This window comes from Gymnoscopelus microlampas, assembly GCF_963454915.1.
Source record: "Gymnoscopelus microlampas genome assembly, chromosome: 20".
In the NCBI taxonomy this organism is placed as follows: Eukaryota; Metazoa; Chordata; class Actinopteri; order Myctophiformes; family Myctophidae; genus Gymnoscopelus; species Gymnoscopelus microlampas.
In genome coordinates this window covers 7,095,399-7,122,330 of record NC_139957.1, presented here as the reverse complement: position 1 = coordinate 7,122,330, position 26,932 = coordinate 7,095,399, and the positions used below count along the sequence as shown (strand labels likewise).

Below are 26,932 nucleotides of genomic sequence, written 5' to 3'. Positions count from 1 at the left end.
AAAAACAATCCTAATTTGTAAACTTTTTTCAAGTTTTTTTTTTAAATAGCAGATATACAATCGGCTACTTAAGGGTTAAAATTAAAGTGGTTCAACTGATTTTGATGCTATTTTAACTAATTTCGCTGGGGACCCCCTGGAACCCTCCCCCCCGCAAGGACCTCTGCGGGTCCCCCCGGACCTCACTCTGAGAACCACTGCTGTAACCAATTTCAACTTATCGTGTGGCTTTGTGTGTATCCTGGAACCAATCAAGGATCAGCATGTCCACATTTTAACCACCGGTGTCCCTCAGGGCTCTATACTAGGTCCACTCCTTTTTCCATCTCAACACCAAATCTCTTTGCGAAAATAGCCAATGTACAAGCTCAATCCTGAGTTTGTAGTTCACCTGTTATGACATGCGAACCGGTTAATATCAATTAAGGTCAATATGGGTAGAAATCAACCCAATCAGAACATTTTTCTTTGATAGTGACCAACATTAGGAATATATGCCATGTGTTGCATGTTAGAGCGCATAAGGTGTTTGTGACAATTGTTTTGTGACAATGACATATCTTTATTTTCATCCCTCCCCACACTTCCCAGCATGCCCCAAGTCACCTTGAAAAGCATCAGTTGAACAGGCGGGCACATCCAAAATGACCCATATGAATGCATATTTATAAAGCCTCATGCCTGAAACCAACAAATGCCACAATCTGGAGGTCACTGGAGACATGGAAATAGACTGTTTGTGTCCCAACAATTGCATATGCAATGGCCTAAGGTATCACTGACTGTCTATTCATGACAGTTCTATTCCAAATGACTGGATTTCATGCTTGTTGGGCATGGAGATCTGAGCTGCAGATACAGTACGGACGCTCAACATTTCATGAGATTTCTCCATTTGAGGTTTATGTAAATGTCTGGCCAGTTGTGCCTAATAAAACATCACTGGGAATGTTCTGCTGAATACCCTTGTTTGTCATCGCCGTGAGGCCCAAGGCCAGGGATGGAGATTATGCTTTTGCCCCTGCGTGTGTGTGTGTGTGTGTGTGTGTGTGTGTGTGTGTGTGTGTGTGTGTGTGTGTGTGTGTGTGTGTGTGTGTGTGTGTGTGTGTGTGTGTGTGTGTGTGTGTGTGTGTGTGTGTGTGTGTGTGTGTGTGCGTGTGTGCGTGTGTGCGTGTGTATATTCTCAGCTAATCTCGCAAACCACTGAACCGATCAGCATGAAACTTTTTGTGCACACTGCCAGTAGGCAAATCTTTCAAATGCCTCATGGTGGCACTTTTTGGCCTATAACTCCTGAACCATAGGTCGTACCATCAACAATTTGCATGCCCATTTATGCCTAACTACTTTTTTTCTATTTAGCATTTTCTTCAAAAGACACTTTTTGATACTACTTTGATGCTATAATTGGATCCAATATTGCGCGAATGGCCTATTTTGACTGACCCCATATTTGTATTACATAAGACCTGGAACAACCATATGTTGTTATACCTTTCAAACTTTGAACAGATATACCTGTATATACAGTATACTGCGTTGCAACATTAATTTCTTTACTTTTTTTTAATACAAATTGGAAGTTTTTCAGAAAACTTAGGTCAGGATTTGGAAGGCATTTTTAGAATCTGCCTCAGGTCTAAATGGGTTAAGCGCTTAAATGCTATTCCCCCCGCAGCTTTCTCATGTCCTGACGGCTGCAACCCATGACTTACACAGCCCTGGATAGGCAACCAAGCCTGGTGGGGATATGCGCTCCGTGGAGCGCCTCTTTCTAGTTTTCTTTGTTCTTTGACCCGGGACAGTGCACACTAATAAACATTGTACTTTTAATGTGCCGCAGTGAGACAGAAGGCTAGTTTTCATTGTTGTCGTTGAGGCTACAATATGGTTTCTAGCCATCCTATAGATTTTTATACATGAATTCAGATTGATTTGTGATATAAGCTTTTTATGTTTCCGTCTTAATGAAATCCTATATGTCTAGAGCTTATGAGTTGCTTATGTTGCATTCATGCTGCTTTGATGTCCTGTTAACTGTTTCTCTGAATCAGTGGTTCTCAACCTGTGGGTCGGGACGCACCCGATTTTGGAGTGGTCCCCAGATGACAGTTAAGTGACCATTTAAGGACTTTTAAGACCTTTTTAATACCTTTTTAATACTGAAAATAATGGAAAACTGGTCAAACATTGGCCAAATTGTCAAATAAGAAAGAGGCAAAAAATGTGAAAATAGCTGAAGCTCACAACGCCTCACAGCTATTTTCACAATATTTATCTGTGGAACCGAGTCAAACTAAATTGAATGCCTCAACTCCTACAATTCCAAGTGCTTGTCAGGGTAGGGGGTCCCCAGTTCAAATATGATCAATGTAACATGTTTAGCGTATGACATTCAGTTACATACTTCTTTGAATTCATCTTACACCTTTTAACTTCATACGTTCTCAAAACAAAGCATGTTCCAAAGTCATATTTTGATCTTATATGACACCTAAATGCTTGAAGGTTGTCTCGCAGGGTTTTAGCGTGTCAGAGGGTCTTTGCCTGTTACAAGATGAGTCATGTGGCATTAACCCATTAAGACCTGAGGCCGATTCAACAAATGCTTTCCAAATCAGTAGTTCTCACACTTCTTCATGCCTGGGACCCCCAAAATGATATGTATTTGGCCGCGGACCCCCCCCATGTGAATAGGTTTTGTGCCAGGGACCCCCATAGGAGAAGATTTGTGTTAAAACAAATTCAAAATTATTCAAAAGTTTCAAAAAAAATATCAAAAATAGCAGATATTTTTGAGAACCCCTTGTTCTAAACCACTGTTCTAAATCCTAAGAGTTTTCAGAAAAACGTACATTGCTATACACCGGTACTATATATAGCTCAAATCTAAAATGACATAGATGCTTTCCCGGTTTTAACGGGTTAAGTGCGCCCCAATCCACAGGCCCTGTGAGAAAGGTGAACATCTACAAATATTTAGGTAGAAAATGGTGAACAAACATGGTGCGACGGGACAGCACAGCAGGCACAAGGCTCAGCCTGATTCTCATGCTGGGAAAAAAAGTGTCAGCAAAGAAAATAAACTGGATATCACTTGATTCAAAATGAACAGACACATGTGCACCCCTTGATCTCATTCCCGCTCCACTAACAAGTGCGCTAAAAAAAGTGATTAATGTTTGGATGAAGAACTGATTTTAGGACAAACAAGGAAGGAGATTAAAACACGCTCATACTCACATTGTAATTCCTTACATATCCAAGCTTTGGTATAAGAGAGAAAGCAGATTGTTTTATTTTTTACTGTTCATCATGGACGAAATCAGAAAACAGTGACAACTTCAATCATGACTGCCTTCCGTCGTTCCGTTTTGTGGCTTCTGGTTAAATGCTCTTGAACGCACTAAAAGTGTCTATAAGCCATAAGCCACGGAGGGGCTGACAGTGGTGTTCAAGTGTGTATTCGTGACGAGCTTTCGCAAAGACCCTGGTTAGAGAAGAGCGCTTCAAAATCTGGAGCTGTGAGACTCGGGGAAATAACAGCCAAAGCCGCAATAAGGGACGAGGCTCCCCTGACCAACAGCTTGAGGCTGATGCCGATAGCTTCCTTCACCTCAATTAAGGTGAAAGAATAATACAGTATGTGTGACGAGGAGGGACACCGTAGAGCTTCTTTGTTTTTGTGATTTTGATGCCTTGTGTTTTACTCGACTCGGACCCACTGATGATAGGGGGAAAAGGAGGGGGGCGGTGACTTACCTTGTTTCTCTTGAAATAGGCCCTGCGGCAGGCAGCGAAGCACTTCTCGCTGCAGAAGCTCTTGAGTTCGCTGCCCATGCTCAGCGAGTAGCGCTTGACCCCGACCTTCTGGCACCAAGCACACATGATCTGGACATTGGACGCGTCCTCGTCTGGAAGACACAAGTATAGCGACAGGGGATGTTTATAGAACCCTTATGGACACAATGGAAATATGGTTGCATGTATGCTCTCTCTCTCTCTCTCTCACTAAAGGGAAGAAATGGTTGTCGCCTATTTTGATGTATAATATACATCAAAGTAGAAGACAACCATTTAATGAAATGCTAATGCACGTGCTATACTGTACATCGTATAATGGTACGTGCATTGGCATTGAGCCAAGTGATCAGTGGTGGAAAAAGTACTCACACTCACATTCATTACTTAAGTAAAAGTACCAATACTGCAATATAGAAATACTTTGTTAAAAGTAAAAGTCCAGAATTCAAAATGTACTTGAGTAAAAGTACAAAAGTAGTGGCATCAAAATGTACTTAAAGTACCAAAAGTAAAAGTACAACAATATTTGAAAATAGCAGATCTACAAGCTCACAACGCGTCGCATCGCGACGCGTTAATGTATGTTTTATAATGTAATAATTTATATCTGAAAAGTAACTAAAGCTTTCAAATAATTGTAGTGGAGTAAAAGTACAATATTTGGCACTGAGATGTAGTGGAGTAGAAGTAAAAGTATTGGAAATTGGAAATACTCAAGTAAAGTACAAATACCTCAAAATTGTACTTAAGTACAGTACTTAAGTAAATATACTTAGTTACTTTCCACCACTGCAAGTGATGTTTGAACAATTACAATTGAGGCATTTAGCAGACACTCTTATCCAGAGCGACTAAGCAAGGTAATCACCTTAATAATACATAGAATGCCAGAGAGACAGTGTAGTGCCTCAAGAAACTAGGATCCCAGGTAAACCAGAATATAGCAACAGTCAGACAACGTACTATCGAAATAACAATTTGTACATTGAAACTACAGGTGTGTGAACATTGAAAATATAGATGTGTGTGCGTGTGTGTGTGTGTGTGTGTGTGTGTGGAGGATGGCCAATTTATCCAGTGTGTATCGATTAACAGATGTGTACTAACACCCAACCCAGAGCATAATTAGACTGAGGCCAGGTGTGACTGCATACATCAGCCACCATCCACACCACAACTACACTTCTGAACACTGTGCGTCAGCAACTGAATTCTAACCAGTGTTGGACAGTAACTAGTGCATTTACTTGAGTACTGTACATAAGTACAGTTTTGTAGGTCTTTTGTCTGTTTGTTTTTTATTTAGCTCCTGACTTTCACTCCACCAAATTTCACGTTAGAAATATTGTACTTTTTTTTTCTGTGGGCGCTGGGGGCGTGTTCTCTCCTCCGCGTCATCAGCGTCCATACCCTAGGTGGGTTTGGCGAAAGGGCCTTTCTGTGTGGAGTTTGCATGTTCTCCCCGTGTCTCCTAGGGTAGGTACCCTCACAAAAACATGCAGTAATCCTGGTCACCTCCCCCTGGCCAACCGGGGCGCCTGATGGAGGGGAAGGGAACTGGTTGGAATAACGTGTTCCTTCCACGCGCTTACGTCCAACCAGGGAAACTACCCCCTGTCAGGTGACAAGAAGGTCAGTTGGCTCTCATGCATTGAAGGAGGCATGAGCTCGGCCCTGGCCTCCCAAGGTTGGCAGAGGGAAGGTAGTGTCCAGGATTACATATATAGACAATTGGCACTGGGTGTTAAAAATAGGGTTACAAAATCGTGGGATAAAAATTTAAGAAAAAAAAAATATATGTATTGTACTTTTAACTCCACTATATGTCTACAATAAACTAGAATAAGTGCTCCTCGGAGCACAGGTCTCCGCCGGGTCAGATAGGATATAGTGGCCAGCAATGTTGATGGAATATGTAGAATCAGACAGATCCGTCTTGATCACATGACTATAGAGATAATGAGTACCAATTTGCGTGATGTTTGGACAAAATCTGTAGGAGTAATATTAAAAAATGTGTTTTGCAAAAAATTGCCTCCTGGTGGCGCTATAAAAGGCAGATGGGAAAAATGCAGGGCAAAGGTTTTTCCTTGGCCTTGAGGGAGTGCACATACAAAGTTTTAAACAGATCGGTGCAGTTATAGGTAAAAACACAAATCGTCCTGTTATCGCGCCACCATGAGGCTGATTTGAACATTTCAAGGGGCATTTCTTCCTCGGCCTAGTGGGAATGTGCGTGCAAAATTTTATGGAAATCGCATGCTGTGTTCATGATTTGAGGCATTTTGTTCAAAACGGAGCACTCCTGCAAACTTTGGAAGCCAATCTTAGCCAATCAGGATGGAATATGAAAAATCTGAATGAACGGTTGGTTTACTATAGAGATAGTGTGTACCGATTTGCATGATATTTGGTCTGTAGGAGTAATATAAAAAAAAGTTTTGCACAAATCGACCTCCTGGTGGCGCTATAACAGGCCGATCTGAAAAATTCGGTGTGCGATCGGCCCAACGGTGCCGGAGATTAGCTGCTCACAGACAGACAGACGGACTCACACACACACACACACACACACACACACACACACACACACACAAGCATGGACTTTGGAAGCCAATCTTAGCCAATCAGGATGGAATATGAAACATCTGAATGAACGGTTGGTTTACTATAGAGATAGTGTGTACCGATTTGCATGATATTTGGTCTGTAGGAGTAATATAAAAAAATGTTTTGCACAAATCGACCTCCTGGTGGCGCTATAACAGGCCGATCTGAAAAATTCGGTGTGCGATCGGCCCAACGGTGCCGGAGATTAGCTGCTCACAGACAGATAGACAGACAGACTCACACACACACACACACACACACACACACACACACAAGCATGGACGGACTTCGGCCTCGAACCACTTGAGCCCTATTTGAAGCTTAACTGCAATTTTCACTATTATTTAAATGTAATATTTTTGGGGGGTAGGGGGGTGTTCTAAATTTCAATACAGCAATGCATTGATACTAAAAAAACGTACTTCGTAATTTGTACTTTTGAATACTGTGTTGTACTTTGTGGCACTGATCCTAATTGTACGCGTAGAAAGCATTTGTCACATGTGTTAATATGTCTAGTATCGTCCCTTTGCTCTGTATGTGTGGTCCAGTAGTTCCAGTAAACTGTGCATCGGTTTGTGTCAGTCAGCAAGTAAGTTGTCAATATGTCTGTATCAATACCACCAAGACAAATTCCGCCATATGGTATTTGGTGTCCTCGCTGATTAAAGCACTTCTGATTCTGTTTATACACAAAGGCATGTAGGCCAGGATAAGTGACACTTATTACATTATAAAGCGTGTAAGTCCACGGCAGAGGGACTTAAACAAGCATGCGGAAACAAGAAGAAGTATCGGGTCCAAAAGACCCAAATGGCGTTTATTCTACTGATTCAGTCCAGCTGCCGGTTCAGTTTAAAACAGATCAAACTTCAGGCCACAGAAACCACCGCTGGATTTATAATGAAGTCCTGCCTCAAGTCAGTGTTCCAAAAATGGATACAGGGAGTCAGAGACTCTGGGAAAATGGCTATTTAAGGTCAGGCCGTGTAGATATATTAGAGATCCGGAACTGGGGCCAACAACGCTCCCTGACGATATTAATAATGACGAATAATGTTGCTAACTACACAGGGGGCTCTTTAAAGAGAATATATTGGGGGCTCAGTCAGCTGCTGCTGCTGGGGATGACATGATGTCCTCATCAGACCTAGTTTGGGGACGGCCATAAGCTGAATGGGTAGAGAGGCCGCCTGGGACAGTAACACGTCCCAGGTTTGATTCCCGGCCCCCGGCAATGTGCCGAGGTGTCCTTGAGCAACATACTGAACTGCTATCCCCGCTGTGCTCAAGTCTGACCACTTGGGCAGCAATCAGCTGGGTGAAGCTGAAAACTGAATTTCCCCTGTGGGATCAAATAGGTCTAAATTAATTAATTAATTAGATTAATTAATAAATGTTGGTGAGGATATGCCTCATACAGTAAGAACAGAATGTTTTGAAAATTACTGAAATGAAAAAGCACAGAAAATAATTCAATGTCAATTTGGTATTATTTAAACATTTATTTTTTTGTTTCGTTTTTGACAAATTGACTACTTAACCCTATACACTTCTACAAGCTCAGAACAACGCGTTGCGTTGCGAGCTTGTAGATCGGCTATTTCCAAATTCAAGAGTGTTGTGTTTGTCACTCAATCATACAGGGACAAACAGCGACATGTTGGTGTGGCAGATCGACATAATCAATACAATATAACAAGATAATAATAGCGATAATAATGCATGGAATATAATAAGAACATGAAATAAGAAAAGGAAAGACAAAATAAAGTTGGCAATATGTAGGTAAGAAAGGTCCACCCTAAAGTCCACCCTAAATCCTCCTGATATGGGTCTGAATCCAAAGCCACCCCACTCAAAAGCCAGAATTCTGTCTACCCTCTTCTCTCTGCCATCTCACCTAAATTAATCAACGCTTTTGATGAATGTGAGCTTGACGTGTCATTGAAGAAACAGAACATCTATCGAAAATTAATCTCAGATTTACAGACGTGCAAAAAAAAAAGAAGTAAACACATAGTCATTAAAATCAAAGTAATGAGCTGTATAAACAGACCCTCGGGGACACCCGTGTGTCTCTTTTGTGGTAAACGGTGACTGCTGGTGGCATGTTGTAAGCCTCTTACGTATGATTTATACTTGCGCACCGGTGTCTCGTACCAAAAAAATTGCCGATCCACAAGCTTGTTGTGCTTGTAGATAGGGTTCCAACTAGGGATGGGCATTTTGGACCATTTTGGTAAGCGTTTAACCTTTTGGGCTGTGGTTATGTCTATATATGACGTCATATCAATAGATAAAGTTGCAGTCCTATGTGTGGGCAGTTCACATATAGGGCCTTATTAGTATGTATGATATTCAGATTGTCAGGAGAACATCTCATAAGGCCAACTGATGAACAACATACATTAATAACAATATATAAATAACTATCATTCTCCCACACATGTCATGTGAAAAAAAAAAATATTATTATTATTATTTTTTTTGCCCCCTGATGCCCAGGTGCCCCTGGGCACGTGCCCAAAGTGCCCATATGGTAGATCCGGCCCTGCACATGTGTACTGTACAGTGCATGCAGTCAAGTGAGCAGGCACACTGACACATTAGCTAATAGGCTCTATTCACAGCAGCCATATTATGAAGACATTCACAGGTGTTACCAATGATACTAATGAAGGCTCTGTTCCATTTAGTGTAGCACAGTGGTTTCCACGACCCCCATAACTCTGAGAGTGTACAAATGGAACCAAATGGATTTGGTTCCATTTATACACTCTCAGAGTTACACACCTGTAAGGGGCCATTTGGAAGCCCATGAGGGTCCCTGGACCCCAACTGTAGACCCACTGGTGTTTCCAGTGGGCCAACATGCACAATATCAGCACCCTGACTCTGTTTGACCAGAATGGAACAGAGCCTTCATTAGTATCATTGGTAACACCTGTGAATGTCTTCATAATATGGCTGCTGTGAATAGAGCCTATTGAGGTCCGGGCACCAAACTTTAAGTCATGTCTTTGTTTCGGTCTTCAGCAATTTACATAGATTATCCTGTAGAAAGTGAATCGAATGTCAAACTTAAACTTGGCCCCACACCCTTCCCCCCAAAAAACAAAACAAAAACTACAACTGGATCTCTTTGCGACGCGAAAAGAAAACTTTGCCACGCTCGGAAGCTCTCCCAAATCAGGCGGGAGAAGAGTCGACTAATGAGCTTAGATACCTGCTGCAGGGCCGTGTTTTTTTCCCTCTGCACCTGCCCGAGTGTCAATATAACCCTGTCAAACTCTCTGTGGAGATGTTTGCATTCCGCCGGCCAGACACAGGGCTTCATTATCCCCTGCGTCTGCCGTGGCACAGGAGGTCGGTCCGCCCTGGCGCAAAGCAGAGCGGAGCAGGAGCTGTGTTGGCATCGCCCAAGAGGAGTCCCCACAGGCCCCTGCATAGGCGGGGAAACAGATGGTGTGGTCCTGCTAAAAGCCCGAATGCCAAAACCCACCACCCCCCCTTAAACTTGCCCCCCCCCCCCCCCCCCCTCCGCTGAATTATTCATGATCCCAACGAGAGACAAAAAAAGAAAAAAGAAACGACAAAGGGCCTTTTTGAGGTGCAGGTATGGCGGAAGATGGTGGCATTTTTAGTATGGAGGCTGGATAATTGCTGGGCATCTTTTTTTGTCCCTCTGTGCAGATGTGAGCGTTTTGTTGGAGAGCCAGAATTGGGGATGGCGAGCGAAAACAACCCCCTACCTAAGACTCTCTGTGTGAAAATAACAAGGTGCCGGGAAATCAATAACGAGACCTTGCGACGTTGGTTCCCATTCTCTGTTCATTAGCCTTGCATTCATCCAGGTAATAATGCAAAAGAGCAACATTTCGAGGCGAGCCTGAAAGAAGATGTGTCTGGAGGGCTGATTTTCTTTGACATTCTTGTGTTTTTTGTCATTTCTATCGCTACTCCACTCACTGACCCAGAGAGCAAGAGACTGCAATGGAGAGACCATAGGAATTGGGAAAGAGACACAGAGACAGTAATAGAGAGAGAGAGAGAGAGAGAGAGAGAGAGAGAGAGCGAGAGAGAGAGCGAGAGAGAGAGCGAGAGAGAGAGAGAGAGACACACTGAAGGATATAAAATATGCATGATGGGGCCCACTATGCAATCTTTTAGACCCCCGAGGACTTATTCCCTTAATTGTGAGTTAGTCTTTGCTTAAAATCTGATGGCACGGCAGATCCATTAAGCTTAACAAGAGGTGCAAAGCCTGGCCGGCTGGCGATAAGGAGGTGAGCGGAGGTGAAAGACTAATGGGCCTGGGTTTTTTCTTTTTTTCCTCGCCCTCACACTCTCGTAGTCATAATAATGTGATAATTGGGAGCTATACCGGAGGGAACCTCAGAGGATGTCTCTCGTTGCAACAGGGGAGCCTGATTTCCTTGCTGTCGGGCAGAAACCTCTTGTGTTTTTTCTTAAATGAACGCCCTACTTGATCGCACTACAGCGTCACACAAAAGCATCAAAAGTAGCAGATCGACAAGCTCAAAAAGCGGCGCTTTTTGAGCTTGTAGATCTGCTACTTTTGCTATTTTTGCATTTGAATCCTGAAAAGTAACGGTTTTGGACATATGAGGTTTCCATCGGACAGAGACGAGATCTACAAGTAGCGTTGCCATTGCCAACAACCTGAAATTCAAATAATGGACACCCGGCCAGTCGTCCCTTATTTCCAAGAAATGATGTATAATTATATTAACCACTTGAACCCCAGAATCCCATATTATGGGGGGAAGATTATTTGCCAAAAATAGCAAATCTACAAGCTCACAACGCAGAGATTTTTGGTGTAGACAGAAAAAAAGCGGCCCGAGTACAGAGACAACTCACGTCCAGTTTACTAAAGTCTAAGAGGGTTTAAGTGGTTATAACAACCCCCTGACTTTTATAGTGTATAGTAACACATTTTGCTGGAGAAGCTGGGGTCCCCGGACCCCACTTTGAGAACCACTGGCGTGGGGCATGCCTTCAAGTACTCTGACCTTGTGTAATCCAGCATATGTGTGTGTGTGTGTGTGTGTGTGTGTGTGTGTGTGTGTGTGTGTGTGTGTGTGTGTGTGTGTGTGTGTGTGTGTGTGTGTGTGTGTGTGTGTGTGTGTGTGTGTGCGCACACACGTGTGCTTGTACGAGTAACACCCGAGATTTTAACCCATGGGAAATCAAACATAGACCGCTAGGCCAAGAGGGAACATCCCCGCCGCAACCTTTGCAACCCCAGCAGCTTGTACATCTACTATTTTCTTTTTCATGTTTCAACATTTTTGGAAAAAAAATAAAATTTGTAATAATTTAGATTTTTTTAACACACATCTGGCACAAAACAACAGTCCTTTGGCTGGTCCTTTGGCTGATCAGTAGGAGACTCCGCTGGTCATCAAATTATTGGCTCAGTAATGTCACAAAAACAAAAAAATCTCCATGAATTCAAGGCTTCACGGGGTGTGAATATATATACAAAAAAAAGTACTTTTTTGGGGTGAACTATTCCTTTAAGTAAACAATCGGGAGTACTTCTTCCAGTACTGCAGTATACACATGCATGTGTGGTATTGATGCTGGGCTCATGGCCATATTGCTATACCTGCAGGTGGCTTGATGAGCGGCGGTGGTGGGATCATCGGGACAATCATGGGCAGGGTGCCATGGTCCTTGATGCTGGGTGCTGAGGTGGACGGGGTGGTGGAGGGATCTGGGACCCCGTTCCTGGAGGCTGGCACCGAGTGGGTGGCGTTGGCTCGGTCCGGAGAGCCTTCGCTGCTCTCTGTCGACGCTGGCATTTTTGGCAACGAGTTTTCTAGAGGGGGGGGGGAGAGAAACGGAACAAGAGCTCAGTCCACCGTCATTTGTTCTATTTATTGGATTTTGTCATTGACAGGCAGAAACCTTGTGTCTCCATATTTAATTTTTAGTTTTTTAGTTTTGGGCTTTTATGCCTTGACAGGGCAGTAGGCTGACAGGAAATGGGGAGAGAGATGGGGAGTGACATCAATTGGGGGGGATCGGCAAAGGCCGTCGGGATCGGGACTCGAACCCGCGACACGCTGTCAGGCTACACTGACTGAGCCTAGGTGCCATATTTCAACTTTTTATGATTGTTGTTTTTTTTCTTCGGAAATGTATGCCCTATTTCGTCATACTACTAGACACTAGAGTGTCATAAAAGTAAAAAAGACGATCTACAAGCTCACAACACAAGCACGTATTGTGTGCTTGTAGATCTGCTTTTTTTTAAATATATTTTTGGGGCTTTTCTGCCTTTATTTGGATTGTACAGTGTAGTTTGACAGGAAACAGGGAGGGAGTGACACGCAGCAAAGGCCGTCAGGCATTAGAACCTATCCCATAGGCATAGTATGTGCCTTAACCACTGAAAATGGGTGAAGTCGTCCTTTAAGTCTGTCTGTGGATTTATCATTATTGAACCAATGAAAAGTATTAACAAAAGATCCTGTGACTAAATAATAACTACATTGGATCCATTGGAACGCAGGTTCTTTTTTCCATTCCCTGAAAAGTAACAGCTTTGGACATACAAGGTTTCCATTCGAAGGCGACGATTTGTTGTTAGTTACTCACGATAACAGAGCATCGGGTAAATGTGCAATGTAAAATCATGCATAACACCGAGGCTTGCACACATTCACCGTCAATACGTGCACAGGGGGTTTTCACAAATTCACAGTTAACACAATTCACAGCAGGTTCAAGACGTGCTTTGTGATACATTCATCGATAGTGATACATTAATATTCACGCTTGTTTCATTGCCTAATGTGTGAGCTGATCCTTCATAAATTCAATTACACTTTAAAAAAAAGTGTGTTTTCAAAGTAGTCACCCTGACAGTGAGGAATTCTAACGGAGAAGGGTAACGCACAACAGAGGTTTCACAATATCTTGAACCTACTGTAGGTGGTGGACTACGCAAGTTTACTTTATACAGCACCCAGATGCTGCAGATTTTGACTTTGCCTTTACTCTGCAATTATCATGAGCAAATGACAACAAATGAAACGACAGAAAAACCCAAAGCTCTAACACTGGCAATATCATAGTCCACCAATAGTAGAGAAGAGCATTTTTACAAAAATGTATGAAAAAACACAAACATTTTAAACATGGAGATAAGCGGTTTCTGCCCCACAGTAACGATATGCAGTATGTATGCTATATTCGGGACAGACAAAGTTGTCCTGAATACAAAACACCATGTTTTGTGGTGAAAGGAGTACCGTTTACTGTATGTACCTTTGAGAACTGAAATGTGTTGTGGGGTCTCTCCCATGTCCAAGTTGTCGGAGTCTCTCAGCTCCACCTTGTCATAGCCGTACCAGCCCAGGAGTTCGTTCATAGTGTTCTCTGCAAAACTCTGCAACACAAAGGGTTGAGTAAAGGTTAGATTAACGACAGACACCCAGGCAGACGTGACGGGAAAAGGTAAGTAAAAAAGAGTGTTAACTGAGACTATATTTATTAAGTTGATGTTTGCAAGAGACAGTGGTCCTAGTTGGTACATCTTATGCCAGGTGCCATTCATTCTACTGTCATACAGCATGTTGGCAATATGTAGAAAATTAAATACAATTTTTTTGGACAAAACAATTGTTTGAAATGATGAATGTAACATTGGGTTAGTTGCTGTATACCTGAGGAGACCATGACATGTTCAATAGCATTGCTTATTACACGGCTTGGTTGGATGCTTGATTCTGATTGGTCAATCGCTGAATTCAGCGGTGCGTTATTTCTTGATAATGACCGATGAGCTCTATAACAGACGGCTGTCTAATGAAAGGCTCAGAGCACCTGCTCATATCAACCTGAGCTGCTTGATTTTATGCTGTATCCAACATGACGGCCATGTAAACAAACACACCATGTCATTTACAACTAAATGTTGCTCTCAAGAATGTTTTTGAAAACATTTGAAGCGATAAATAGACAATGCAGTAACCAAAAATGTATTCTACTTGATCCACTACACTTCCTTGTTTTCCGAGGTGACCATGTCCGCCCAGCACAACACTTATGGAATACTTTCATTAACCTAAGAAAAGGAAATACTTCGTTTTGTTGTTACTTTTGGGTCAATTTATTTATTTATTTATTTATTAAGTAGCCGTGTAATAAGCGAGATAATGTACAGGTAGGTGGTCATTATTGAAAAATAAATCCCGACAGGGTGATTATGCACCGACGTGGAGCCGTACCCGTACATTATCCCTTGCTCATTGCATGGCTTTGTTGAATACTCAGTTCTAATTGGTCATTCAAGGCATTCTTTCCTGATAGCAGACAAGGCAATGTAAGGAAGGAAAGTAAATGTCACTTTCCAGAGGCAAACTGGAGCCAAACTTTCAACTGGAATACACCGAAGTTTCAATGTATTTAGGAAAAGTCAGGAGAATAAAAGAAGACATATCACACATCGTTTCACGCTGTCTTGTTTTTTGATGCACACGCTATATCATTTTATTGAGGTCTCTGATCGCGGTAAGTGCACAGAGTAAGTTTCTGACTGTGCAGTAAGTATGAGCTGTCATTGTTGTCGTGAGACTGTCAATTAGTGTGACAGCCTGTCAAGCAATTCCCACGCTGACAGCCCATACCAGCCAGACAGGGTTTTTAACCCATTCAATCCGGGAACGCATCTACGCATCTTCTAAATCCTTCTAAACAGTTTTTTGAAAAAACGTATGTTGCTATAATATCAGTGGTTCTCAAACTTTTTCATGTCAAGGACCACCCAAAATGTATATGTATTTGGCCACGGACCCCCATCCGAAAAAAAATATTTTGTCCCAGAGACCCCCAGAAGCAAAGATTTGAGTTACAAATGTTCTCTTTAAAAATATATATATATTCAAAGATTTGCACAAAGTTTCACGATTTAAAAAAAAAAAATCAGATCTACAAGCTCGTAGCGCGGCACTCGGTGCCGCGCTATGAGCTTGTATATCTATTTTTGAATAGCCAAAGAAATCTGAAATGACTCGCTGCCGGGTGAGTTTCCGGTCTTAATGGCTTAAGATACCTTAATAAAATGATATAGTGAGCACACTGAAAAACAAGACATCAGAAAACAACCTGTGATATGCCTTCTTCAACATCTCAAAAGCCTTCCTGGCCCACCCATCTGATCCGTGTGTGTTTTCAGAGCATGTTTATTTCTTTTTTTGGTGCTTTTTACCCCTCCTTCTGCCCCAATTTAGTCGTTATGCCAATTAATCCCTCCCCACACACATTTCTGTGTGTTGTCACGGCCGTTATATCCTACTGGCTCACCTGCCAGTGAGGAGCCCCCACCGGGAGGACTTAGAGCCTCTGTCCTACAGCTCCCATTCCCTCCCCCCGAACACGAAATGTCACACTCAAGGTACTAAGCACTAAAGCAGGGGTCTTCAACAGTTTTCAGCCCGAGGACCCCCTAGCTGACAGAGAGACTTTAAACTTGACCTTCACTCTGAACTTGGTCTTCTCTGTTTTCCCACTACACCAAACCTCTACGAGCTTGTAGATCGGCTATTTTTGGCTAAAGTTCTCCTCAGAATAGGGAAGCTAGGGTTAAGTGGTTAATGTAAAAAATGTTTATCCTATCGCACAAAGATTTGCCAGCCCCCCTAGTAACTCTGAAGACCCCCTAGGGGTCCCGGACCCCCTGTTGAAGACCCCTGGACTAAAGAATGGTGAGTGAGGTGAGTTAAGACAAAAGCAACTTTGTTTCAGGGCGGCACTGTTGCAAAGTTACACTACAAAAGAATAAATATATAATATTTTGATCTTTTAAAGCAGGACTTCTGAAAAGCACTATTAACTTGGCGGAAGTGGGCATTTCCCTACAGGCATGCACACAGACTAATTAGGCACTGGCGTCGCCTCTCAAACTTCTGAAGACCACTGGCAAAAGAAATGCTCCGATGTGGATTTTTTTCCCCTGGATCTTTCCGCTCTTCCTTTGCATGAGGCACAGTCTAATTGGACCACCTAAATCCTGTCAAAACGCCACACTGTGTGTCCAACCTGAGATAATAGTCCTCATCACGGCACGATAAAAGAGGAGGATCCTATCACAGCTTAATAAAGAGAAACGGAAACCTTATCGCGGCACAATAAAGACCAGACAGTAGGATGTATCATGATATAGTAAAGTTTACACCGAGGCGCAGTGCAGGGAGTCAGGACACATCACATTAGAGACTCTGTCTACGGAGCTACACACAGTCGGTCGACATCCAAAACCCAGCACAACAAAGAGCAGGGGGACATTTAGCCCCGTCACAATATAGGCTCTATGCACAGCAGCCATATTGGAAAGAAATTGGGCCTCTTCCTTACTTCCTTCACAGGTCTTAAAATTATACTATAGTTAAGGCTCTGTTCCATTCAGGTCAAACAGAGTCAGGGTGCTGATATTGTGCATGTTGGCTCACTGGAAACACTCTGCTACACGACCAGTGGGTCTCAAAGTGGGGTCCAGGGACCCTCATGGTTCCTTGAGGGGGATCCAAATAGCCTCTCGTAGAGTGTGCAAATGGTTACATTCTCAGACAGACAAGAGTTATCAGGGTCCTTGAAATTAAAAAGTTTGAGAAAACTGTGCTGCACTAAATGGAGTCTTAATTAGAATAATTGGTAAGACCTGTGAAGGAAGTAAGGAAGAGGCCAATTTCTTTCCAATATGGCTGCTGTGCCTTATTAGAGCTAACCGCAATTATCTGAGCAAATTGCAATTATCTTTGTCTACAAAGTCTAAGTTTGAAAAAATATGTTCAATGTCAAAACAATTAAATCATTAATCGTCAGCTAAAATACCATGATCGTGACAACCCTAAGAGGGACATTCACAATGCAGTAATGACTCACAAGGAAGGAGAATCCTAGTAAAGACAACCACAGCAAAGTCCTTCACATAAAGGATTTATCACAGTAAACACAAGTGCGTTACATAAAATGTCATCCCAGTAAAACACATAGGCTATCGCAACACAATAGACACCCTATTGATACTTAGTTGCACGTGAGCTTGTAGATGTGCTATTTTCAGTGCGCGACCCTGGCGTGCAGCCATGTAAAAATCAGGCTGTACTGCCAACCATATTATAACACGTTATCACACTAAAAATCCCATCATCACCTAATAAAGGGTAGACGGGCATCTATGATGCAAGCGACGCGAGACAGCGACACTTTGCTAGAGTTGCACTGCTGCCAAAGTGCCCTTGGGCAGTAAGTTGTGTGTGTGTGTGGTGTGTGTGTGTGTGTGTGTGTGTGTGTGTGTGTGTGTGTGTGTGTGTGTGTGTGTGTGTGCGTGTGCGTGCGCGTGCGTGTGCGTGCGCTAGCGCCTGTGCCTCTCAGGGGGTATGCAAAAACAAGTAAATTTCCATGCTAATGAACTGAGAAATGTTTTCTTCCAAACAGCCAGTGACATTTTACAGTTAGGAGCATATCGTTGCTGTCGGGCAGAAACCTCATATCTCTTAAACAACTATTGTGTTTTTTCTTAAATTAATCCCCTACTTAATCATACTAAAGTGTCACACAAAAGCATCAAAACTAGCAAGTCTACAAGCTCGAAACGAAGCGCAAAGCGGCGTGTTTAGAGCTTGTGGATCTACTACTTTTGCTATTATCAAATTCGAATCCTGAAAAGTAACAGTTTTGGAGATATGAGGTTTCCACCCGACAGAGACGAAATGGTAAGCAGTAATAAAACCATGAGCCAAATGCAAAGAGGCTACTATCATTTAAGGTGCTGTAACTGATATTTTCTGTGTGTTCAGTAACAGGGGTCTCCCTGTCTCTCCAGCTCCAGCTAAACAGAAAATACATTTTCAGGTGGGACACCAATAGGCTTTATTCACAGCAGCCATATTATCACTTCCTTCACAGGTGTTACCAATGATACTAATGAAGGCTCTGTTCCATTTAGCGTAGCACAGTGGTTTCCACGACCCTATAACTCTAAGAGTGTACAAATGGAACCAAATGGACCCTTACGGGTCCATTTGGTTCCATTTGTACACTCTCAGAGTTACACACCTATAAGGGGCCATTTGGAAGGTTTCCAGTGAGCCAACATGCACAATATCAGCACCCTGACTCTGTTTGACCAGAATGGAACAGAGCCTTCATTAGTATCATTGGTAACACCTGTGAATGTCTTCATAATATGGCTGCTGTGAATATAGCCTATTTCATCCAATTAGGAGAGAGAACACATCAATTTTGTCTGCTCAATTTCTTCTACCGATTTCACTTGTTTATCCTGTATCATGTATGAGTTCTCTTTCCTGATTGGATTCAATTGGTATACCAACAGGAAAATATATTTTCTGTTCACTAAAGAACTTGTTACTGAACGAACACTATATAGAGGGTACACTTATATTTATGCTGTTTTATCCTCTTAATGTATTTACATTATTCTTTTTACTATCTTGCGGCTGCACTTTAACAATTATTAATGGAATAATTCCTAGATCCTAGATTTCTTTTTTTTATTTAAGGCATTGGTTTCAGATCGGTACTCTGTATCGAATGATACACACTTGCATATTAGAATCAGTATTGGGAAGAAGTGCTGGTGTCGGATCATGTCTAGGTTCTAGACAATGTCTTTTTTTCAGCTAACACCACCACCACTTGTCGTTTAACCGTTAACCAGCCAGCCTGCCTCTGGTCTGCCTTTGTTTGTTGTCGGTATCATGACAGTGGCTGTCAGTCACTCTACACTGCTCAATCACACAGTCAACTGTCAGTCACAAACAACTGTTGACAGGCTAGCACTGTAGCAGTTGTATCAGAGAATTCCCACTCCAACCAGTGCATTAGTGTAAACACACTAACACACACACACACACACACACACACACACACACACACACACACACACACACACACACACACACACACACACACACACACACACACACACACACACACACACACACACACACACACACACACACACACACACACACACACACACACACACACACGCACGTGTGTGCATGCATGTGAACATAAATATAGGAGAAAATAGATGCAAAATAAATGCAGCTTTAGATCTTGTTTAACCTATTACAATGACCTGACATGACACCTGTCTCTTGTCTCTCTCTAATCTTTCTAGTCATTCTTTCTATAGAAAACAGTCGGACCTATTTGATCCCACAGGGAAAATTCAGTTTTCAGCTTCACCCAGCTGATTGCTGCTCAAGTGGTCACACTGGAGCCCCAGGAGTATATATATATATATATATATATATATATATATATATATATATGTATATATATATATATATATATATATATATATATATATATATATATATTTTTTTTTTTTTTTTTTTTTTTTCATGAACAGTTCCTAATAAATCAGACATGACATCCATGTAAATACAAGCCTACAAATTAAAAAAGAAATATGAATAATATAATGATAAAGTGGATGCTTTGAATAGAACAGAAATACAATAGAATTGTAATTATCAGTGGTAGCGAGCTAATGGCTCTCCTCCATGCTGAGCTCATCATAGACAGTGATACAATATGTCCTGCTGTTCTTACTGGAGGTACTTGGCGTGGAGCCCTCAATGTCGTTACCATTTAGTCCAGCCATGGCCGCACGCAGCCAGCTAACAACAGGTAGTTTCTCCGACTCAATTACTTGATACCACTTTTAATTAACAGAGCGCCATCACAAAGCACACTGTGTGGATATTGCTTACAGAGGGGTAAGGCAGACACGAGCGGGAATTTACATACAGACAAAAAGCTCACACACACACACACACACACACACACACACACACGCACGACACGTTTGTATTACTATACTTGTCCAAGCGGATCTACAAGCTCACAACGAGTCTAGTGCAACGCGAGCTTGTGAGCTTGTAGATCTGCTATTTTCGGTGCTTGACACCAGCACACAGCTAAGTGCCCTAAATCCTAACCTGAATCTTTAAAAAAACGATTTTAACCATAATAACCGCATGACCAGGAAAACGGTCCTCACAATGTCTATTTCTCACATTCTATTATACTTGTGGGGACATTTGGCCCTCTCCAGTATGGTAACACAAGTACTCTCTTGCGCACACACACGCACGCACGCACGCACGCACACACGCACACACACACACACACACACACACACACACACACACACAAGTACAATACCAAGCAAAATCCTCTCAAATGTCTTTTTTTCTGAAAGAAAATTAGCTTGGAGAGCATCATTTGGTTCTTTTATGGCCAGAGTTCCTGAGGTCCCTTGAAGATGTACCACACTTTGTAAATTGTTATTGTGTGTACCATTGCTTCAGTAAATATCCCATTGCACGCTACATGAATGCACTCTTTGTTTCATTATGGCAAAAGTATCTCATCATCAAGGGGCGACACTGTGGCACCATACACATACAGTATACAGTATACAGCTTACAGAGGCAGATTTCCACTTAGCCCAGTTATTCAGGACCTAAGCAATTTTACACAGAATGTCAAGCTATGTATTCGCATTTCGTCACTGTCTGGCAGAGATCTTGTATCGCCATATTTCTATGATATTTTTTCATAATGAAAGCCCTATTTTATGATTCATCATAGACAGAGCTTTAATAGATCTGGAAGACTGCGAAAGATTTTTGCCTATGTGCCCAAAACAGGGACGCCAGGTTGGGTGGGGGTGGGGGAGGCAGTTAGGGGTTAAGTGTCTTGCTTGCTTAAGGGTCCATTTGGTTCCTAACTATCAATCATTTAGCTGGGTACACCCTGGAACCCCCTGGGGTTCCCCAGACCCCACTTTGAAAACCACTGCCCTAGAGTTTTTGGTCCCTGAAAAAGTGAACTTTTTTTGGCGTGGTTATGTGTTGCTACTCTTAAAAGGGGATTGATTCAAAATGCTAGGAAAGCGTTACTAGCATTACTAATGAAGAATGACAGGAGCTATTGATCTGCCTGATATGAAATACCACTGTGGTGATGTGGTCAACAGCTAGGAGTGGCAGAAAGGTATAGAGGGCACAATCCATAGGGTGAAGCTAAACCAACACTACTGCTTTGATGAGAAGGACAACGTATATGCATCAGCGCACTAATGAGCAGGCATACTGCAGCTGGCACTTCCACCTGTGGAATGGCTTTTGAAAGCACATTTGATACACTTTTGTAACCAAAATGTATCTAAAGTGAGAAGTTAGTCAGACATAAGGCCTACAGTCTGAGCTTTGATGCCCCAAAGCTAAATAAGCCTCTCTATGGGCACAGTGTTTTTTGATTGATAAGTCAGAAATGCAAACAGCATTTGGTACAGTCAGACATTAAGGCTCAAAGGATAACACAAAAAGGTCCTGGGGACTTGTTTCAATTGTAGTCCTATGTACATAGGCCTGCCTGAAACCCAGAAGCCTAATATCTCTTTTTGGCCAGTGAGGAATCACCTCGGTTTCACAAGTGGGAGTTCCGGCTTTGAATCCAGGAGGTTAAATCTGCAAAATGCCTAAATCAATCGGTTGCTCGTCTGGAACCGATTTTCACGATTTTTGGGGGTGGGGGGGTGTTTGAAGCTGCCGATGCGGGCAGCCTAACATCGCCCTTAGCCAAGGAGTATCCCTTTTGACTGAGTGGTGCAGGAGACTTTTGTTTTCAGGTTAGAATCCCAGGTGGTTACGCCTCACGGCGGAAAGCGAGCGACGCGCCACAAGGATGCTCTGACACAGAATCAAAACCTGGCACAAGTTGGGGGCGAAACTGTGGCCAGTGTACATAACTTCCTTTCAGCGAGGATGAAACCTTGAGAAAGAGTCAAGAGTTGGAGGGCAAATCCCGTTTGTTCCGTTGAGCTGTAGAGCACAGCCTATTCTGAAGACGGACCAGCGTGAACGCTCCACGGATTATTGAGGAAAGAGAAAAAAAAGAAGATTTCTCGCTTCCTCTGTCTCTCTCTAACTCTCGGGCTTTTCCAATCCGTCTCTCACTGTACTCTCTTTTTTTGTACCATGTCCTCTGTGTCACCCTAGCACTTCCACAAACAGGGAGTGGTAAAAGAGAGCGGAATTTAATCCTGTTTGGCGGCTCATCAAAGGGACCAAGTAGCCACTTGGCGCTAGATAAGGTGGGGAGGAAGTAGCGAAGGAGGCAGAGTGTCAACTACAGATGTGCATTATGTTACACTGGATCTATAGCCTTTTCATCTGGCTTCACACAGACAGATTCTTCTGTTTAGCAACTGAAGCCTGATTTATATGAAGAAGAAAAAAACAGCCAATCTACAAGCTCGCGACGCGCTGTGAGCTTGTGGATCAGCGTTCGCCGTGCGACACTGCTGGCGGCAGACAAGCGGTCGCTCTACCTCTCGAGCTACAAAGTATAAATCAAGGCTAACTCCACAACCTTATTCTCGCTTCTGTGTTGCTATAGATGACGTGATCATTTGCAGTGTGGCATCCATTGAAACATGACGTTTTAAACAGCAACATACTGGAATAATAAAAAGAAAATGGAGTTTGGCTGCATGGAAGTCCAAAGTGATGAAGGTCACTAGTGGAACAGGTGCATAAGGATGGAAGCCTCTACCTCCTCTGGACTCCTCTGTTCTGTCCTGCTATGCAATTCACCAGCAGGCATTTAGCAGCCGCTCTTATCCAGAGCAACTTATAAAGTGCCATGAGTCTAGTCTGTCAACCAACCGCATCCCGGCCATGAGGATATTGGCAAAAACTAACAAGATAACATTCATATTTAAGACAATTAATGTAAAAAGATGTGTTGTGGTATTTATTTTTCTTTCAAACCTTGAAAAATGAGTTGTCATTGTGATACCGATGAATAGGAACCTAAAGTTTACTAATAGATTCCATTGATCCAAGCCGGACCACAATCGATTGATTGATCATTAAAATAAACATGCTCTGAAGGTGCCACCCATCGGACCACATAACACCACTTAAAAGCCGTCAGATGGGTGGGCCGCGAACACTTTCGAGATTTTGAAGTGGGCCCCCCTGATCCAGAAAGGTTTGAAAGAAAACCAATAATCGACGCTGAGAATTTCGGATCATTTCAGTCACAGCTTCCGAAATGTGTTTGCTTAGCATTGTGGGAAGTGTAATGACATCAAACTAAGAGAGGCTGCCATATTTATAGGCAGACTTTTATGTGACCTCTACATTGTATACACTGTATAGGCTGTAGTGCACTCATCCACCTTGGAAATCCCCCAAGATGTCTCTGTTGTGAACCTCCAGCACTATCCTGAGTGGGACTGACCTGAAACAGATCACTCTCAATCAAAAAATACATAGGTGGACTTTAAACACTTTCCAGTAAATGTGATACCATTATATCAACCGTATCCAGCAATTACTAAGTGGGATCAAACGTGTTACATCAGTCAGGATCACTAGGATTCTAAACATAGAAGGTCACATTTTTGAGAACCTCTGCTGTTATCACTCTGTACCAGGAGTTGAGTGAATTGAACAGGAGCGTAGTGTTGCTCATGATGTGGTGAATTTGACAATAGGGACCGAGCCTCAAACTGATGTCCCTCAGCCATTCCCATCTCGCACACCCATATTCCTTCCCCTTGGTTCCATTTGTACACTCTCAGAGTTAAATTAACATTCTTTTTACAATATAAATTGGGGTTCCAGAGATAGAAATGCCTTTAAATGGGGGTCCGTAGCCTAATGCATGTCAAACTGGGGGTCCTTGTAATTCAAATGATAAAATAATAAAACATCTTCTCTTATGAGGGCCCTTGGCATATCTTTTCAAATGGGGGTCCACGGGCGAATATGTGCCAATTGGGGGGGGGTCCTTGACATGAAATAGTTTGAGAACCACTGCCCTATACAACAACAACCTGTCTATCCCATGTTTCTCTGTAGTAGTGTGATCCAAACAGGGCCAGTAGGGCATGTGTTGGTGATGGTGGTTGGGAACTTGATACCTTGTGGCCAGAAACCAGAGTAGGTCACAGTACACCGTGATAAAATTCCCTAATCCACAAGCCAAGTTTCCTTTTGCAGAGCCCTCTCCCGCCTCTCCTCTCCAATCCTTGCCTGGCCCACACTTTTCCACTCCCTTGTTCCCTCTCTCCCTCACTCTCTCTCCCTCTCTCTCTCTCCCTCTAACCGCTCTGCTTTCATTTCCCTCTACTTTCCTTGATATGTGATCCGGTGGAGACGCTCGGGTTTCAGTTTTTACAGCTTAGCCAGCCTATTGCTGTATACATTCCTTTCTCCCCTGTTCTTAGCCCTCTCCTGCCTCTTCTCCATACCCCCCTGTACCCACTCCTCTTTCTCCCTGATTACTTACCGGGCCTTATTTTACCATGGCACACATTAAGCAGGCGAGATGAAGGAAACACTGTCAAGACTGTTTAGCTTTTTTTCAGAGGTATGGTCCCCTAAACAAGGGCACATTGTGCGGCTTTCGCTTCCCCTCCTCGTGTCCGAAATAGATGAGAGAACACGGGAGAAACTCAAGAAGACGGGAGACATTTTCGAGAGAGGATCAGGGCATCGCACGCGCCGCTCTGACTCGCTCCTGAGGTCCGCCGGCTCGATCGACACGGTTCACGAGGAACTTTTTTTGCTCCGAAAGAGCACAACAAGTGTCCCCGGAGATCGCCACAACCCAGGGTTTTATTGGTCTGAGGTCACCTGCCAACATGCATCCATGCATGGTGGAGAACCGCCCTCCGAGCCATGCATGTCATCAGTGGTGGAAAAAGTACTCACATTTTTTACTCAAGTAAAAGTGTCAATACTGCAATGCAGAAATACTCTATTCGAGTAAAAGTCCGGAATTCAAAATTGACTTGAGTAAAAGTACAAAGGTATTGGTATCAAAATATACTTAAAGTAGAAAAGTAGAAAGTGCTGATTGTGCAGAATGTCCCATTTCACAAGTTTTCAAATGTATAAAATGTATAAAAATCTTTTGAAAATAGCAGATCTACAAGCTCACAATGCGACGCATTGTGAGCTTGTAGATCGGCTATTTTCAAATGCCCGAAATGTATATAGGGCTGAAGAGGTTAATGTATGTTTTGTAATAATAATCAAAAACAAAAAAGTAACTAGTAGTAACTAAAGTTTTCAAATAATTGTAGTGGAGTAAAAGCACAATATTTGCCTCTGAGATGTAGTGGAGTAGAAGTAAAAGTATAGACAATTGGAAATACTCCAGTAAGGTACAAATACCTCAAAATTGCACTTAAGTACAGTACTTAAGTAAATGTACTTAGTTACTTTCCACCACTGCATGTCATAACAGCAGGTCCATGATGTCAGGCTTTTAGAGCGTTCTGGACATAGCCATGGGATATCATAGCCTTACAAATATGTATTTTTCTTCTTAACCACTCAACCACTTAAACCCTATTTGACCGGCTGGAGTCCTCCAGGGCTTTATACTGGGCCCCCTCCGTTTTTCACTACTACACACCAAATCTCTTCTGCCGAAGGCTCGCCCCAGAACTTAAAACATTTGCCAAAAATAGCCGATCTACAAGCTCACAATGTGTCACAGTGGAAAATAACATTTAACATTTTTTGTATTCTTTTAACATTGAACGATTTGATATTTTATGAAAACATGCCAAAAATATAGATGCCAGGTTGAAAGTGGTTAACAGTCCCTTCAGCAGCAGGCAAGCACAGAAACAGATTGCTATCGCTGAAGCTGGAGGGACAAGCTAGAAACTCCAGTGGCGGTATTTGTACAGTAGTGTGAATGCAGAATTCAAGAAAGAACATCATTACCTTAAAATGTTCTGCTAAGGAATTGCGCTGTGCCATTTTAAATTCATGGAAATGCTAGATTTTAGTTTACTGGTCTGAGCCCAGCCCCATAATGTTTTGAGCAAGGCTGGGCAATATGGAAAGAAATCAAATATCACAATAGCTTTGACCAAAAACCTCGATATCGATATGGAGACGGCATTGCTGGGATGACAAGGTGCTTTCACAAAATATTTACACAATGAGATTTTTGATTAAAAATCATCAGCAACGCCTATATATAATAACTAAGTTGTTAAAGGCAAATAATAAAACTGCTAGAACAGTCAGGCATATAAGTTCATAAATATTACATCACTTAACTGTAACGCTAGTCTTGCATAGCCAGACGACCAGAGATCTCGGCCGCCTACTGACATGTCAGGGGAAATCTGGGTTTGGAACGGTGGAGAAAACCAGTGCTAACAAATGCCTACTGCTTTGAACACCAGTCCTGTTCTGATACCGTCCCAATATGAAGGACCGCCCTGATCGTCTTTGCACTGGCTCTGCGATGCTGTTATTTCCGAATCGTTTCCACCCAGTCATAAGCCCATCATCCATTAAATCTAGATGTCACCCACCGGACGCATCAGTTGGATGGCTACGCGAGACTGCTGTACTACTGCAGTAAACAACCAAAACACAACACTCATGCCATATCA

At 42.6% G+C, this 26,932-nt stretch overlaps 2 protein-coding genes across 3 annotated transcripts in view; both read right to left on the bottom strand.

Moving 5' to 3' along the window:
- The window catches only part of sobpa (sine oculis binding protein homolog a), a 61,876-nt gene that overhangs the window by 31,251 nt on the left and 3,693 nt on the right, over positions 1-26,932 (bottom strand). The window contains exons 2-4 of the mRNA XM_084044513.1: positions 13,720-13,840; positions 12,053-12,265; positions 3,763-3,914 (exon numbers count right to left, since the gene is read on the bottom strand). Coding sequence (XP_083900639.1) covers positions 3,763-3,914; positions 12,053-12,265; positions 13,720-13,840 — 486 coding nt within the window. The remainder of the gene's footprint in view (positions 1-3,762; positions 3,915-12,052; positions 12,266-13,719; positions 13,841-26,932) is intronic.
- The window catches only part of LOC311035573 (phospholipid-transporting ATPase IA-like), a 212,174-nt gene continuing 196,634 nt past the window's right edge, over positions 11,393-26,932 (bottom strand). The window contains exon 36 of one of the 2 annotated variants that reach the window (XR_014599748.1): positions 11,393-11,421. The gene's annotated coding sequence lies outside the window, so the exon portion shown is untranslated. Of the gene's footprint in view, positions 11,422-24,312; positions 24,324-26,932 lie in introns of those variants that run through there. The other variant, XR_014599749.1, reaches the window with a different exon arrangement.